At 36.4% G+C, this 17,725-nt stretch overlaps 2 protein-coding genes across 6 annotated transcripts in view; one reads left to right on the top strand and one right to left on the bottom strand.

Moving 5' to 3' along the window:
* Positions 1 to 468: 468 nt before the first annotated feature.
* VSIG4 (V-set and immunoglobulin domain containing 4) overlaps positions 469 to 17,725 on the bottom strand; it is a 53,093-nt gene continuing 35,836 nt past the window's right edge. For 2 of the 5 annotated variants that reach the window (XM_016126708.2, XM_016126709.2), the window contains 4 exons: positions 6,748 to 6,810; positions 6,150 to 6,238; positions 3,803 to 3,902; positions 1,102 to 1,573 (listed from right to left, as the gene is read on the bottom strand). In XM_016126708.2, coding sequence (XP_015982194.1) covers positions 1,548 to 1,573; positions 3,803 to 3,902; positions 6,150 to 6,238; positions 6,748 to 6,810 — 278 coding nt within the window. In that variant the 3' untranslated portion in view covers positions 1,102 to 1,547. Of the gene's footprint in view, positions 1,574 to 3,802; positions 3,908 to 6,149; positions 6,239 to 6,747; positions 6,811 to 17,725 lie in introns of all 5 variants that reach the window. The other 3 variants (XM_016126703.2, XM_016126704.2, XM_016126705.2) reach the window with 3 other exon arrangements.
* On the top strand, positions 11,557 to 13,103 carry LOC107500963 (serum paraoxonase/arylesterase 2-like). The gene is given in 2 exon segments (XM_036227249.1): positions 11,557 to 12,022; positions 12,025 to 13,103. Coding segments are annotated over 2 exon segments (876 nt in total). The 3' UTR covers positions 12,435 to 13,103.

Here is a 17,725-nt window from a genome sequence, read left to right as displayed (position 1 = left end):
TACAAACAGACAGAAAGACACACACACATATGCTCACACTCTTATTCCCTCTTACTGCTTACAGAGAAAGACTTCCTTGTTCTGAACTCCACCCCATATTGTATGAAGGGACCATGAGATGTGGATGACCCACAAGGAATACAACTATTTCAAAGATTTTATGATTCCAGGAGGTAGAAATCCTTGAGGGTGGAGCATCCATACTTTGGAAAGAAGGGAAGCCCTTTATCTCTGCATCCACAGTCACTTGAGACAGAAGAGGGTCTCCTTTTTAAAAAGTTTCTAGTTAACCTGGGAAGAGCCATACACATAGAGTTGGCAAAATGATTGGGAAAGAAATAATGGAAGATAGTTGAGTATGATTTTACCAAATATTCATTGTGTTCCAGCTGGGCCCACCTCTGAAGTGAGGTAAGTCTCACTCTTGATAGGTCCTTGAGAGAAGACAAATATAACAAACATTGCTATTATGATTAGATATTTATTGAGCACCAAAATATCATAGCATTAGACTCATGGTATAGGAGCAGAACTAACCCCTGGCCTGTTACATGACAATCTCAATCAAAAACTATACGGCCTTGAAAACGAAAAGTGATTGGAGACACTACTGATCCCCTAAGCTGGCAGAGCTGAGCTTCATTCTAGTCTTCTGGTGACAAGAGGCCAAAATTTAAGTGGCGTCTGGAGGCATGATGAGCAAATGCTAGTGATATGGGAACTTCTTTCTGGTGTTTGTAGAGAAGCAGCAGAAGCCCAGTCAGGGATACTACAAAGGCTCAGGGCCCAAGCTAGCGGCAAGCTTGTTTGAGTGCATGTGGCAACTTCTTAGGGAAAGCCTGTCACTCATAGGGATTCCATTGTTGGCAGGGAAGGCGTATTGGGCTATACAGAAGTAACAGGGAAGGAGTGCATGCAGAAAGCAGGAGCTAAAAAGGCAATTATGTCAACAGACCCTGGTCTAGTAGGGCAGTTTTAACACACACTCTTGCTCTTGGTTGTCAGAAGTTCATAATCTGGAGGAACTGTATGCAGCAGACGAGTATAGTCACCATTTATCTGGGTGATGACCTGGTACTCCTGTCCCAGGCAGGGTTCATCAGAGTAGCTGTTTCACAGAGTCTGGGAATCTGACTCTTCACTGGAGCATCCACTTGTGAAGATGTCTGCCTTCATGGTTTCACCAGAGTTGCTGGCTTCCCTGGCATGCACCCTGTAGCTGAAGAGCCCACCACTCATAAGAAGGGACTTGAGTACTGGACCCAGTTTTCCCATCCTTCTGCTCCAATCCTTGCCAACTGACTCCCAGGCTCTTGTCACCCAGAGATTCTTCGAACAGAGAGTTGATAAACTCGAATTATCCAGTGCGTTTGGTGGGCCAGGACAGAACTCAGGAGGTGCTTCAGAGAAGGAAGACTGCTATGCCCTGACACTGAAGGCTTTTGGACATAAAATTATGTCTGTACCAAACCCCTTTTCTTCCATGGCAGTAACCAGCAGAATTGAGGGAGGGGAAAGATTTAGAAGATAGATGATGGAAGGTTATCTTACCTGGCCACTTCATAGACATGTTCTAGAAAAGAAGGAGATATCAGGTCAGAAGTCTCCATGGGGAGTGGACAAGAGCCAAAAGTGGACCCTGGGTACCAGTTAAAAAGTGAGGGAAGGGGAGACATAGAGGGAAATCTCTATGTTTGGTTTTCCAGAAACTGGAGGGTATTGGAAGGGTGAATTGAAACATAATGGTATATATTTCTCAGGAAAAGGAAGAGGAAGCATACTTGGTAACTCCTCTTAGGAATACTCTGACTCAGGACATTGGGCTGGAACAGTTGCTTAATGTGGTTGGATGAGGAACACTGGAACTGAATCCATTCCATAACCAGGAATCTTGCCAAATATCCCGTGGGAGTCTTTGTGGGAAACTTGGTGGCTAGGCTGGACCCCAGGTATAAGGGACTGAATTAGTCTGATGTCAATGACTATGGCCTAAACCATTCCCAAATGCATTCATCCCCACCTTATACCTGAGAAAAGTCCCAGAATAGGTCATCATTGCTTCCTTGTGCCTGTGGAAAAGTATCTACATTCCATGCCAGCTTAAAGGCTTTATGGTCTGGTATGAAGATCACCATTTATTGGTACTGTCCTCTAGGGGCTTACCACCTTTCAGACATGCAATTGGGAATGTATGTATTACACTACAACAAAGCAAAAATGTCATGCTGCAGCAGACCTTCTCCTTTGTGATAGTCTTGTATTTCCACATCCTACCTCCTCCATTGGCCTAGTAGTTTCCATACTTCAGGGGGTGTGTTATTTTCATTTTTATATACATAGCTCCTGGCACATAGTAGTAAATACATGTTGAATTAAATTGTTGCCCCCAAGACTGCCTCCCTTATAGAGAGGAAGAACACAGGAATTCTGGAAAGGGAATCCAAGAAGGGAAAAAGCATAAAGGTATAAGGTGTATAACCTATTTGTTTGTTTGACTTCAGTGACTGAAAATGAAACTAGATATGAGGGAGTGGTAGGGGTAGAGAAGATAAACTAGAACTGTGTCACAGAGGGTCTTAATGGAATGCTACATTTTGACCTCTATCTCCTGGGTCATGAGGAGCCTGGAAGGTTTTTGAGAGGGAAAAATTCTAATATGGTTCCAACTTATACAGAGTCTCATTGAGACTATAATGACTATTTTACTTTTAGTATTCTTAGAATTTGAAACCACTTGAAATATCTCCACTTCCAAGTTTAGCCTTATGGTTCATAGCCATGCTAACTGGCCAAACCCGAAGCTGATACTTGACCCATAAAAAGGAGATACTCAAGGCTCCCATCTCTTTCGTTGGAAGGTCCCATGTGGAATCCAAACTATTTGGAAGCAGGAGCTGGTGCAGTGGAATAAACACACTAATGCTAGGTAAAATGGCTACTACAGCAGGCATTGAGATGTAGCTAAATTTTACTTAGGAATCATCTAAATTATCTTTTTCCTTCTCTTTTGGCTCACAGTTGGTAAATGACCCAATTGACTGCACCTTAATCATGTTACTTTTCTGCTTTAAAAACTTTGGTGTCTTGTAATGCCTTTGTAAGTCCTAGAGAAAAAAGTCTAAATTCCTTAGCCTGTCATTCAAGACCTACTATATTAGGAATTAACTTTACCTGTCTGCTGTGTTTCACCATTGCTCAGCTACATGAATTTTCTTTATTGATGATCCCATTTACAGTTATTTTTTAAGCCTTCACACCTTTATGCATACAGTCCCTCCTTCCTGGAATACTGCCCTTTTCCAAATTGTTTTCATCCTCTAAGGCTTCTTTTTAGTCCCACCTTCTTCTGAAAGTCCTTGCTAATTACTCTAGCCCTAACTGTCTCTCCACCACTCTGGATCCCTTCAGCATAGATTGCTTTCACCAGGCTTTGAGTCTATAGTTTTTATTGTTATATATCATTATTGATAAACTCCATAATTTGACATTGAATCTCCAAAATAAATTGTAAGCAACATGAGGCCATGGGTTATGACTTTTTCTTCTCTTGAATTTTTATTATACAACCCATTACAGAGATGGCTGTACTAGGCTGGGTACCAAAGATTTGTAAATTAACTTTTACAAGTTGTATTAACATTCTTCACTTGCATATCTGTCTTCATGCACTGCTACCTTCACTTCAAAACTAGGCCAGGATATCTTTGAAGTCCCTAATAGTGTCTGGCGTAGAGTTTATGCTCAACTACACTGCTAAAATAAATGAATAAGCAAGAGCCACCCAGTCATACTCATCACTCACCCTGTTGAGATGTCTTCCGGCAAAGCATGATATAAGCCATGGTAAAGACCATCATACAGCACAGGGAGATGATAAGAATGATGACAAAGATAGGCAGGCCCTTTCCTAGAAGGCAAAACAAGACCAGGTGGTATCTGATTGAACATTAGTCGAGAAACAGAGATTCAATTAATCAGCTTATACCAGTGCACACCTCTTTCTTTTCCATTTTCCATTTCCTCCTAAACTTCTTAACTATCCAGAGAGACAAACAAAACCCCAGACCCATGACAAAGACTTGAGAGAGGTTGGAGGCTCTATGTATAAACGAGTTCTTCCAAACCTAGAGGTTGATGGCTGATAGTCCTGAGCATTTAAACTATTATTTCATGCTTTTCATCTCCTGGGTTACTTATTCCAATTATATCTACAAGATAAAGAAAACCACTAGTCTGGGCTTCCAGTCTTGGATCTGCTATTTACTGGCTATATTGTTGTGGTAGGCAGAATAATGGTCCTCCAAAGATGTTCACATCCAAATCCCCAGAATCTGTGTGTTAGTTTACATTGTAAGAAAGAATTAATGTTGCAGATAGATTGAAGGCTACTAATTAGCTGACAATGAGATGAGAGATTATATTGAATTACCTAGGTGGGTTCAGTGTAATCATAAGGGTCCTTTTAAAGTGAAAGAGAACAGAAGAGGAGGTAAGAGTCAGAGAGAGATTTAAAGATGCAACGTTGCTGTTTTTTAAAATGCCGCAACAAGGCCAAGAGCCAAGGAATGTGGGTAGGCTTTAGAAGCTGAGAAGGACAAAGAAACTGATTCTCCCCCAAAATCTCCAGAAGACCACACCACTGCTGACACTTGATTTTATCCTAGTGTGTCAGAATTCTGATCTACATAATTGTAGAATAATACATTTATGATATTTTCAGGCATTACATTTGGAGTAATTTGTATAGCAGTCATAAAGCAATAAATACAGTGACTTTAGTCCATAATTTCAATGAAAAATTGGATAATGTCTAATGTACTATAGTTACAATATTCTAAATCTAGGGGGTAAGATCAGAGATAAAGAATGATAGAGAAAGGAATTCCAGTGTCTTTAGGATTTATTTCTGCAACTGACTTTGCTTTCGCCAGATCCCAAAATATTCTGTTTTAGAAATCTCGTATTTGTGGTAATCAGAGCTCTAATTGGAGCTGAGAGATCTCAAGCTATAAACTGATACAAATCGAGGAAAGATTTCCCCTTTCAGGGGAATCAAGTAGTGAAAGACTTGATAGAGGATGTAGGGCACAGATCCAACATCTGAGAATTTCCATTTCTCCCAGGATTATCTCCTCATCTTCCCAAACCAGCTCCTCAAGAGGTATCTTCTAATCACCCTTATCCTATTGGATATTGCCCTGAGATAAGCATGGAGTCATGAACATCTCCAAGCCAAAGGTGGCGATGCATGTGTGGCACGCGCGCGCGCGTGCACACACACACACACACACACACACACACACACAATAACAGCGTTAGGCTATGTACAAAGACATCCAAGAAGCTCAGCAAGCAGGAGAGAAGTACAAGAATGTTAAGTCCACTATCAATGATGCAAAGCCAGAGGATAAGATCAGGAGTGGTTATCATCAAATTATTTAGCACCAACCTATCAAAAACAGATGCATACTATGGACCTTGTTTCTTAGAGGTCTTCTGTTGATACTAGGCATCAAAATTTTTGTTGAAGGACAATAGAGTGGTCTGGAGAGCAGTCTAAATGATAATGGAGAGCTCAGTGGTTAAGGGAAGCATCTAATTATCAACTAGTATAAGAGTATTTTATTAATTTAAGAATCAATGAAGTCACACTAGTGCATACCAGTTGAATATCAGCTTCAGATGAAACACAAAAGAGCTTCTCTTTTGGGTTTGGATCTCTGAGACCATGACTTAAAACTTTTGGAAGAATCAGAAGTCAGTTGCAAGCAACTTGGTAAACCCTGGTAGAGTTTGAGTAATGAGACTTTGCCATTACTCTTATCTGGCCCAATGCCTATCTTGCTATCAGAGTTGACTGAGGGCATGGTTTCATCCTCATTCTTGCTTAGAATGTTTGTGAAGTATATTACTATGAACATGGAGAACCAGCTAAAAACATATCTGCCACTCCCCCTTAACCCGATTCTAATTTGCTTATCTCTGGATCTGTCTCTCCCTCTCCATTTCACCCACCCCACTTATCTTCAGGGCCTTTATCCATTGTTTGGAACACAGCAGATAGTGATTGCAGTCAAATGCCACAAAACAGTGCACATAGTGGAGAGTTTCAGTAGCAAAGTTTAGAGCCAAAAAGGAAAAGTTGTAACATTGTTCTTATCTGGTGCAACATTGTTCTTCCTAAGATAGCCATTTACTTTAGTGGTCCAGGTCCAGGATGAATTCACTGTGGGTGTTGCTATGACAACAAGATATTAGGAGCAGAGGCCCCTCTTCCAGCCAGGAACTGAGATGTGGAGAATGACTGCAAAGTTTTGGATCGTTCTCTGGGCATCTGTACTAAGCTTCCCCGAATTCCTGGCCATGCCACTGCTCATTAGTACTTTGAGGTGAAATATAATCTTAGTTTCTTACTGATGGGAGTGAGAATAAGGCCTATAGAGGGGAGGCAACATATGTAAAGTCCCACAGAAAGTCATAGTAGGAGCAAAATAGAAATCACAGTTTTCTCTTTTCCCATGGGAGTATTCTAAGTCTCTCTTTCCTTTTGTCTTAGAAGTTTTCACAAACAGAGAGTTTGAATATTTCCATGGAAGGCATTTTATTTGCATCACTTTATTGTCATGCTCTCTATGAGGAGTCCACTGACCTCTGATTACCCATCTAATGGCATTGGGCCTTCTCCCTTGGCTTCCATGACACCACTTGAAACTTCTCCTTCTCCAAAATAAACCTAGTGAAACTTACCTTCTGAGTGGGATTGCGTAGTTGTAGGTGCCTCAGTCTTGGTTTCAAGAGACGTTGAGGAGTCTGCAAGAAAAAGAAAGCTCAGTTAAGGTTTTTGACATCTTTGAGAGAACAGTTAAATGCCCTAGGAAAATTGAGAACTAAGTAAATACCAGTAGGGTTCATACTGGGACCTGTCTCAACACTTCCCTTATAGTAGTGGAAAGTTGTGTGTTGCCTATTCATCCTTCGAATCATTCTAAGGCAAGATTATTAACTCAAGGTTCATAGATATCCAAGGAATGTGTAGCTAAAGTACAGAAGGTTTTTTCAACTTGGATAGGAAAACATTTTGTTTTTAAAAACTTCTAACTAATTTTTAGCTATTTAATATCTTGAGAGAGACTTAGGAAATATCATAAAGAAGGCAACTGTGGATGATGTCAGTAGAAATGGTAGAGTAATGACCTATGAATATTTACCTCATTACAAGAGCAATAAAATAACTGGTTATATTTCTATAATAAATTTCTAAGAATTTGGGAAATTAGCCAAAATTTGCATCAACCCAATGAGCATATATGGAAGAAAAACATCCTGGTCTTGTTAGGAACTATAAGTTTTGTGGCATTTTAACTTAGCCTAGCCCCATCTATTCTCACCAGGCCATTAATAGCCTTGAAAATAAACCCAATTTCAGGTGCTGAAGTAATCAGAACAAATTTAATTCCTAAACAATTGTCATTATTTGACTTGTGCGGCAGTTCCCTGAAAGATCCTACTCAAAAAGCTTGTCTTTAATGGTTACTCGATGCTAAAATTCTCCCGAGAGAGGGGACATAATTTGTTGCACAGATGCTTGTGGCAATGAATAAGTGAAACAAGAGACTAGCCAAAAAATTAAAAGAAAAATCTGAGGAATGAGATTTCTATAGTGACTTTGAAAAGCTCTGACACATTACTAGAAATCTAGAAAGCCATAAACATGTATAGAGCTGTGTGCATACTCAGGAAAAGCATTAGAAGACCAAAAGTTCTTATATCTGACTAACCTTGAAGCTCCGAAGGAGAAAATGAAGGGTATGGGACAGTTATAAACTTCCTAAGTGAGTAATGAAGACATGTTTTAACAGGCGACAAAGCCCTTTAGCATAGACCTGAAAATTTATTGGTTCCAGGTATTTAAGGAAATCTCTATTCAACTACTCACTGACTATTAAGCTAACCTAGTAGAGGCATTAGTGGCCATCCATAATAAAGAATATAAAAGGTCATACAAAATTAGTTCAGAAAAGGGACTAAACAAACTAACAGCAATTAGTACTACAAGCAGTGCCAAAAACGAATTCTGGTGAGAGAGAAGGAAAGTCAGATTTCCAGAGCTGTTACATTAAATTATTTAAAAAAAATAAGTTTTCAACTAAAATATAAGATATGCAAAAAAATTAGAAAGTAACACCTATAAACTGGCAAACAAACAAACAAACAAACAAAAATGATAAATAGAAACTGTCCCTGAGGAAACACAATTGGATTTACTAGAAAATAAAAAGTGTTTTGAAACAATTGTTTTTAATATGTTTAAAAATCTAAAGAAAACCATGTCTAAAGAACTAAAAGAATGAAAAAAATTCAAACTAAATAGATAATGTCAATAAAAAGACAAAAATTATAAAACGGGGACCATTTATAAATACTAGAGTTGAAAAGCATAATAACCGAAAGGGGAAAGAGCACTAGAGGGGAGAAAAATGTACTAGAAAAAATTTAAATAGGCAGAAGAAAGAATCAATAACTTGAAGATATGACAATTGAAATTAGCCACTTCAAGGAACAGAAAGGAAAAATGAATGAAGAAAAATGAGAAGCTCCTCAAAGTCCTCTGGGACATTGTTAAGTATACCAACATACAGATTATGGGAGTCCTAAAAATAGAGGATAGGAAAGGACAGACAAAATATTTAAAGAAAAGGTGTCCATAAAACCCCTAAATTTTATGAAAAACATTTAATCTGGAAATAAAGAAGTTCAATAAACTGTAAGTAGAGAGAAACAATCCACACCTAGACGTATAATCAAAAGCCAAAGTCAAATAAAGAATATTGAAAGAATCAAGAGAAAAGCAAGTCATTTATAAAGAAATTCTCAGTAAGATTAAGGCCAGATTTCTAACTGGAAACAGTAGAGGCTATAAGACAGTGGAATGACATATTAAATGTACTGAAAATAATCTATCAATCAAGAATTTTATATTTAACAAAACTGTACTTAAAAAAGAAATAATAAAGCACTCCAAGATGAACAATAACTGAGAAAGTTTGTTTCTACTAGATCTGTCACATGAGAAATTTTAAAAAGAATTCTTCAGGCTGAAATGAAAAAACACTAGACAGTTACTTAAATCAATGTGAAGAAATAAAGCACCAGTAAGGATGACAACATAAGTAAATAAAAAGAATATATATATGTAACTTTTTTCCCTAACTATTTGAAAAGACAACTACATAAACAATCATTATATATCTATGTTGATGTGATTATAATGTATAAAGATGTGATTTGTTACAATAACAGCATAAAGGAGAGGGAACAAAGTTATATAGAAACAAATTTTTATATGCTATTGAAATTAAGTTGATATGGATCTGAACTAGATTGTAGTAAATTAAGAATTATGATAAAGGCCATATGTGACAAACTCAAAACTAACATCATACTCAATGGGAAAAAGCTAAGAGCATTTTTCTTAAGATAAGGAACAACACTAGGATTTTCTCTTTCACCACTTTTATCCAATACAGTAGAAGTCCTAACCATAACAATCAGATAAGAAAAAGAAATAAGGCATCCAAATTGGAAAGGAAGTTGTAAAACTGTCATTATTTTCAGATGACATAGCACTATAAACAAAGAACCCTAAAGATTCTACCAAAATACTGTTAGAACTGATAAATGAATTCAGTAAAGCAGCAGGTTACAAAATAAATGTTTAGAAATCAGTTGCATTTTTATACATCAATAATGAACTATCAGAAAGAGAAATTAAGAAAAAAAATCACGTTTACGATTGCATTAAAAACAATAAAATACCTAGGGATAAATATAGCTAAGGAGATAAAAGACTTGTACTCAGAAAATTATAAGATATTGAGAAAAAAAGTTGAATACACAAATAAATGCAAGCATATACCGTGCTCAAGGATAGGAAGAATTAATGTTGTTAAAATGGACAGAGGACCTGAATAGGCATTTCTCCGAAGACGGCATACAGATAACCACTAGACATATGAAAAGAGGCTCAACCTCACTGATCAAATAAATGCAAATTAAAACCACATTAAGATATCACCTCACTCTTGTCAGAATGGCTGTCATCAAGAAATTAAAAAATATATATATTGGCAAGGGTATGGAGAAAAAGAAACCCTTGTGCACTGTTATTGGGATTGCAAATTAATACAGTCACTAGGGAAAACAGTTTGGAAGTTCCTTAATAAATTAAAACCAGTATTACCTTATGACCAAGCAATTTCACTCTGGTTATTTATCAAAAAACGAAAAAAAGCAAAAAAGAAAAAAGAAAAGACTGATTCAAAAAAATATATGCACCCCTATGTTCACTGCAGCACTGTTTACAATAGCCAAGATGTAGAAGCAATCTAAGTGACCATCAACAGGCAATTGGATAAAGAAGTGTGATACATATATAAAATGGAATATTATTCAGCCATAAAAAAAGAAATCTTAACATTGGCAACAACATGGAATAACCTAGAAGGTATTATGGTGAGTGAAATAAGTCAGATGGATAAAGACAAATAACATGATTTCACTTATATGTGGAATCTAAGAAACAAAATAAGTAAACAAAATGAAAAGAGACTCATAGATACAGGGAACAAATGTAATTGCCAGATGGGAGGGAGTGTTGGGAGGGTGGCTGGAAAAGGTGAAGGGATTAAGAATTACAAACTGGTAGTTACAAAATAGTCATAGGGATGTAAATTACAGCATAGAGAATACAGTCAATAATATTGTAATAACTATGTATAGTACCAGGGAGATACTAGACTAATCAGGAGGATAATTTCATAAATTATATAAATATCTAACCACTATGATACACACCTAAAACTAATATAAAATAATATTGAATATGAAAAAATATTCCAATGCAATCTGTGTTTTAAAAGTTTGTTATTGAAAAGGATATTTTAGGCATTATTGTTAATATTTGATAGTATATTATGCTATTTTAAACATAGCATCTATCTTTTTCATTAGATATTAAATTTTGAGCTAATATTTTTGCTATTATTATTTATTTTAAACAATATACAAATTTTCCCAAAGACAATCTTTTTTCTTTCTTTTCCCCATGAATAACCTATTATAATTGGAATGTCATTACCTGAGTTTATTTATAGCCTTCATTTGTGCCTTAATTCTTATAAGCTGAAAAATAATAACCTTTCCAGGAATATATTAGAAAGACTTTAAAGTTGATTGGCTTGGGTGATGTTGGCCTTCACCAATATCCACTGTAATTGGAAAACTATGTAAGTGGGCCAGTGAAGAAGTTCTGACCACCTTTTTTCCCTCTGACTTGGGCCAAGGTAAGGGTCCTTGGCATTTTCGTGTGTTTGCTTTTTGTTTTGTTTTGTTTTGTTTTGTTTTTTAGAAAGAAGTATCTGACTGTAAAGTCAGCCTGTAATTATTCCGTTTCCTCTCAGTATCCATTATTTTCAGGCTCTGAGACTCAGGAAGGATGTGAAAAAACTGTAAATTCTTTAGAAGAGAGTCACAGCACTAATAAAATATGTCAGACTAATGAGAAAGGGTCTAAAATTTCCAGGACTCCACAGTTTTGCACCAGATAAGCCTAGAGCAATACTAATGATGGATCTAAAAGATGGAAATCTGAGAGCATTGGAATTAAAAATCAGCAGTGAGTTTAATTTGGCATTGTTTAATCCATATGGTAACAGCACTTTCATAGACAACAATGACACAGTGAAAATTTTTAAATATGAAGACGAAAATTCTCTTTTGCATCTAAAAACAATCAAATATGAGCTTCTTCCAAGTGTGAATTATCTCATAGCTTTTGATCTGCACATTTTTATGTTACCAATAACCTCTTGTTTTTCTGATTCTTTCTCAAAATATTTGAAAACATGCTTGAATTTACTCTGGACAAATGATGTTTACTAAAGTCCAAATAAAGTTAAAGTAGTAGCAGAAAGATTTGATTCAGCAAATGGGATCAATATTTCACCTGATAAAAAGTACATCTATTTGCTTATATATTGGCTCATGAAATTCATGTTTTGGAAAAACACTCTAATATGAATTTAACTCAATTGAAGTTACTCAATTTGGATATACTGATGGATAATTTATCTATTGATTCTTCTTTGGGAGCCATCTTGCTAAGCTATCCTCCTTTTTCTTTTTTAATTAAGTTTATTGAGGTAACATTGGTTGGTTATCATCCTAATGGCCAGAAGCTCTTCACTTATGACCCAAACAATTCTCTTTCATCAAAAGTTCTCTGCATTCAGAATATTTTATCAGAGAAGCCTATGGTGACTACAGCTGATGCCAACAATGAATCTGTTCTCCAGGGAAGCTCTGTGGCCTCAGTATATGATAGGAAACTGCTCATAGTCACTTTATACCACAGAGTCCTGTATTGTAAATTCTAAATTGTACTTTTTGTATGCAATTGTGCTAACTTCTGTTAACGATTAATTTCTATGAATTGTTAATTCTGAAGGAATTTAATTGGCAAAGTTGACCCAGAAATATATCACCCGTATAGTTACTTTTATTTTAGTAAGGAAAATCTCCCTCAGTTTTTACAGCACTTATGATATAAAAAGAAAATGAAGTTTGTTTGTTTTTTTAATGTCAAGTAAAAGAGAGAGAAGAAAGCTACTTTTGGTAAAGTAAATAGACTTTGCACAAAATGAACCTTGCTTCTTCCTTCCAACTGCCAGAGTATGAATTACACTGAAAAAGGATAGATTGTATTTCCTTAAAATATGAGTGACCTCAGCTCCAACAGTGACCACTGTGACTATTCAGAACTACTAACAAATAACATGTTTGGATGTTTTGTACTTGCATCTTTGTTTACTATTAAAGAGTTGGAGTTATATTAAAAACTAAAATTTAAATTTTTCTGTATTTAATTCTCAAGGCATGTCCTCAGAAGGAATAGGAAAGTAAATGTCTGCTTCTTTGTAAAATTTCCTTGGGACAGGCAGACACACTGTTATTAATTTTTCTCATTGAAAGCTAAATGAAAATGAGCTCTTTATTTGAATAAAATAAAACAATTGACTAAATATGGAAAAAAAGAATTAACGATATTTTTTAGGGCAACCATCAAAATAAATAAAAATATATAGTACAAGAAAGAACAAAGAAATTACATAAAACACTAGAAAATATCTATTTAACAGCAAAAATAGCAGTAATGAAATAGTAGAGGAATAATCAAGACAAGATATAAAAAAATAACAAATTATCAGACATAAACTTTACCTTATCAGCAATCATACTAAATATAGAAAGATTAAAAATTTAAATTTAAAAGCAGAGTAGCAGAAAAAATTAAACAATCCTACTATATTTTATGTATATTAAGGATTTAAAAATATGAATGATTTGACAATAAATGAATGGAGAAACATATGCCATGCAAACTGTAACCAACATAAAGCAAGAGTAGCTATACTAATATCCAAAAAAATAGACTTTTGGAAAAAAAATTGTTACTAAAAACCAAGTAAAACATTTTATAATTATAAAAGCATCAATCCATCAAGGAAATGCCACAATTATAAACATATATGTTCCTAACAACCGAGCCCCAAAATATATAAAGCAAAAGCTGACAAAATTTTAGGGAGAAATAGGCAGTTCAACAAGTGGTAGTTTGAAGCTTAAATACTCCACTTTTAATTTTGGATAGAACAGCTAGACAAAAGATCATCAAGGAAACTGAAGACTTGAACAACACTGTTAGTCAAACAAAACTAACAGACATATACAGAACACTCTGCACAACAGCAGAATACAACCCTCTTAAAGGCATATAGAACATTATCCAGAATAGATTCTGTTAGACAATAAAATGAGCCTCAGTAAATATGGAAAAAATTGAAAAATACAAAGTATGTTCTCCAACTTCAATGAAATAAAATTAGAAATAAACAAGAGAGGGAAATTAGGGAAATTCACATATATGTGGAAATTAAACAACACACTCCAGTCAATGTTAAATAAAAAATCATTCTAAAATGAGAAAATACTTTGAGTATGACATAAGCAGCATGGTGGCATAAAAGAATATCCAGATTTCTCCCCTTGAAGTGATAAGTTGTACAGCTATAATTTAACAAAGGATTCTTTGTTCAACACATAAAAATGTCTGAGAGATCTGCACGCTGAGACAACTGGAGGTGAATGTGTCTGGGCGAACATCAGAGACAGGATGGAGGGGGCACAAAAAGTCAGAGATGGAAGCCATCCACAGTCTGGCATTTGTTGCAGCCCCAATGGGTGTGATAGCAGTGAAGAGCAAACTAAAGGGGCAGAGACAGCAATTGACCTGGATGGCTGGAACATGTTGAGGCTGGGCCAAGGTTCAGAAGCAGAGAAGCAATACAAAGGGTTCCGGTATTTCACAGCCTGCCAGAATCAGAACAAAAGATTCCATGGACACAAATGCATGCCCATCTTATCCCTCCATGGTCCATCCAGCAGTAAAATTCTTGTTTGGCAGATTATGAAAGGACTTAAAAAACCTTCCAGCCTAAGGCGGCTGTACTCATTGCAGCTAAACCCACTGGAGAGAACAGAGCTGCAGACACATGAACCTACTTCCCCTCCACCCACCCAACACTACCCATCCCAGAGCAGCCCGGTAGAGGCAGCTGGGTCAACTCTGACAGGGCAGCTCTGCCTGTAGTTTCTGGTCACAGGAAGACAGCCCCTGGAACACCCAGGAGACCCAAAGCCCATTACTCCCAATCCACAGGAGTGGTACTCTGAGACCTAAGCAACAGGGTAATAAAGGGGACACCACTTCCTTGAGGAATATGGGGCATTTTCCACAGCTGAGGAAACACTGCCCCACAGAGATCCCAGAAGCCCCAGCAGCACAGGTAAGAGAAAATAAAAACTCGTACTTCAGAACTACCTATGGGAAACAAAAGAAAGACCACTACATATCAACCTGTTAAACATTAATGTGTCAAATACTTAAAAAAATAAAAGTTTTTCTGTCTGAAATGAGCTGAGTCTCTGCTAGATTGTTGGTCTGCACAAAGTCGATTTATATGAGCTATTAGTTACATCTGATTGTTTCAGCCCAGTTGTATGGTGGTAAGTGAACAGATCTGCCTCATTATCCACTTTCTCAGATCAATAAAATTACTGGGGAGTCAGTAGTTCTGTTCTAGCTGTGTGTGTCATGGTATTGGTGAGCAGCAAACCTGGAGGAACTTCTCTGTATGGTTGCCACAGCCTCCTAGAAACCTACTCCTGAACGGAATCCAGTTCTGAGGCTTACTCTCTCTGTTATCTCCCATAAAACACTTAGAAAGCACAGAACAAATGAGTTCCGCTTATCAATCTTTCAAAAAAACAATAAACAAAACTTAATTCGATTCTAAGGAAAAGCTAACATTTCTTTCAGTTCCCTTTCTGGGTGTAAATTTTTTCAAATGCAAAAACAAAACACATCATAATAAATATATGTACCTTGATGAAAATGGTCAATTGGTTATCACATTCAGGGCAGAAGAGAGCCAAACCATGATACTGATGAGTCTGTTATTCAGACTAGAATAAACTGATTAAAGTGGAGAAAAAGAGCAGTAACAATATATTTTAATTTTCACTTGGAATCAAACCCTGGACCCTATTTACATCTTCAAATCACGCAATGTGGGTCTACATGTTTGCAATGGGTGGTCTCCAAATACTCTTCTGTTTCATGTGCATTTACCTCAAGCTGGTACACATTGGGCTAGACAGATGCCGTGTGGTCTACCACCACTGGCAGCTTCTAGGCCAAACTGGACATGTATCACCTTCTTCTCACTCACAATGTATATATTCCTATGGCTGCATTGCCACATTGCTGTAATTAATTGTTCATTTACCTCTTAGAAGAATGTGTTTGTAGCCTCTATGAAGTATGAGGAAGAGTAAAACACACTTCTGCCTTTTTATATTCTATGCATATTTCAGTGCATCTGTCATTCAGAACGTGGTCTCCCCCAGGTCAAAGATCAAAATTTAAATATGTGTGACCAACCACATTATGTACTTAGGTTTTTAATGTTGATTTAATAAACGCTTAACTGCAAAAAAAAGTTTTTATTCCCATAAATATCCAGACAGAAATAACCCATCAAGCACAATGACTAACCAAGGTAACAAGAGAATTCAGAAAGAAAATTAAAAATCTCAAGAAAATAAACTTAAAGATATGGGAGCGTATTTATGATAGTAGTTCTGAAAAAACTCACAAGATACAAGAAAACTCAGAAAGGCATTTTAATGAATTCGGAAATAAAATTAACAAAAAGATGTTCTTTACTAAAAAGATTAAAACCACTAAAAATAACCAAACAGAAATTCTGAAGCCGAAGGACTCAATAAATGCGATAAAGAATAAACTAGTGAGCTTGGAAATAGAGCAGACTAGATGGAGGACAGAATCAGTGATATAAAAGATAGAAATTTAGAAATGACCTAGGTGGAAGAAGAGCATCATGAGAAAAAAAAAATGAAAGAACACTGAGAACTTTTAACAGTGTAAGAAAATACATTTCAATAACATCTTCCTTGTTCACATCTCCCCTCTTTATTCCGGCCGTTACCACTTTGGAAAATATGTTGTTATGGTTATTGGTATCAATTCCTCAGTAAGTCAGCCCCAAGGACAGGGCAGAGAGTGCTATCTCCAGGTGCCAACTGCCTAAGAGAAAATAGCTCCAAGGCTCCCAAGAAGAAAAATAAAACAATATTGCTGCTAGAGTACAGATAACGTAGCTGTCCACCAGAAACCATACTTCTTTGTGCTAGACACTAACAGCTAACTTTTGCTCTTGTAATCTGCTTGCTTGATCAAGGCCAACCAGGATGTAGTTTCGGGCTTTATAAGCTGCCTCTTCTGGAGGCTCCAGGCTGACTCTCTAGTGGGGAGGGTCAGTTGCCGGCTGGCTAATGAAGGCTGATTCTCTAGTGGGGAGAATCAATAGCCGGCAGGCTAATAAAGGCTTGTAATTAATCTCAATTGGCTCCGTGGGTCTTAGATTTGAACGCGCCACAACAGAACTATCTGACACCTTAGAAAGATCAAATAGGAACAAAGGGTGTGCCAGAAGAAGAGGAGCTGGATAATGGAATAGAGAACCTATTCAAAAAAAATAATAATTGATGAGAACTTCTCAAACCCATGGAAAGAAATGTATCCTTGAACCCAAGAAGCTAACATAACACCTAATTATCTCAGTTTTAAATAGTATCCTTCAAAGAAAATTATATAAAAAACTGTCAAAAAGTGACAACAAAGAAAGAATTCTCAAGGTAGACAGGGAAAATATGGTAAATCTACATAGGAAATTTGTTAGATTATCATTATATTTTAAAGCAGAAACCCAACAAGCTAAAAGAGAGTGAAATCAAATGTTCAAATTATTTAAAGAGAGAAATCACCAGCCAAGAACAATATATAAGCAAGATTATCTTTCAGCTATGAAGGAGAAATAAAGTATTTTTCTGACATACAGAGCTGAGGAAATTTATCAACACAAGATCTGCATTACAAGAAATGCTGCAAGATGCTCTTCTAACTGAAACAAAAAGGCAAAAGTGTTACAGAATTGTGGGTAAGATGACTAACAAACACACTGAAGTAAGGAATCTCAACCCTTGTTCAGAATTGGGTTTTAAACACTTAAATATAACACAAAGG

This window comes from Rousettus aegyptiacus, unplaced genomic scaffold (assembly GCF_014176215.1).
Source record: "Rousettus aegyptiacus isolate mRouAeg1 unplaced genomic scaffold, mRouAeg1.p scaffold_m13_p_9, whole genome shotgun sequence".
In the NCBI taxonomy this organism is placed as follows: domain Eukaryota; kingdom Metazoa; phylum Chordata; class Mammalia; order Chiroptera; family Pteropodidae; genus Rousettus; species Rousettus aegyptiacus.
Note: the sequence above shows the minus strand (reverse complement) of the source record. Positions and strands in the feature narration are given on the sequence as shown.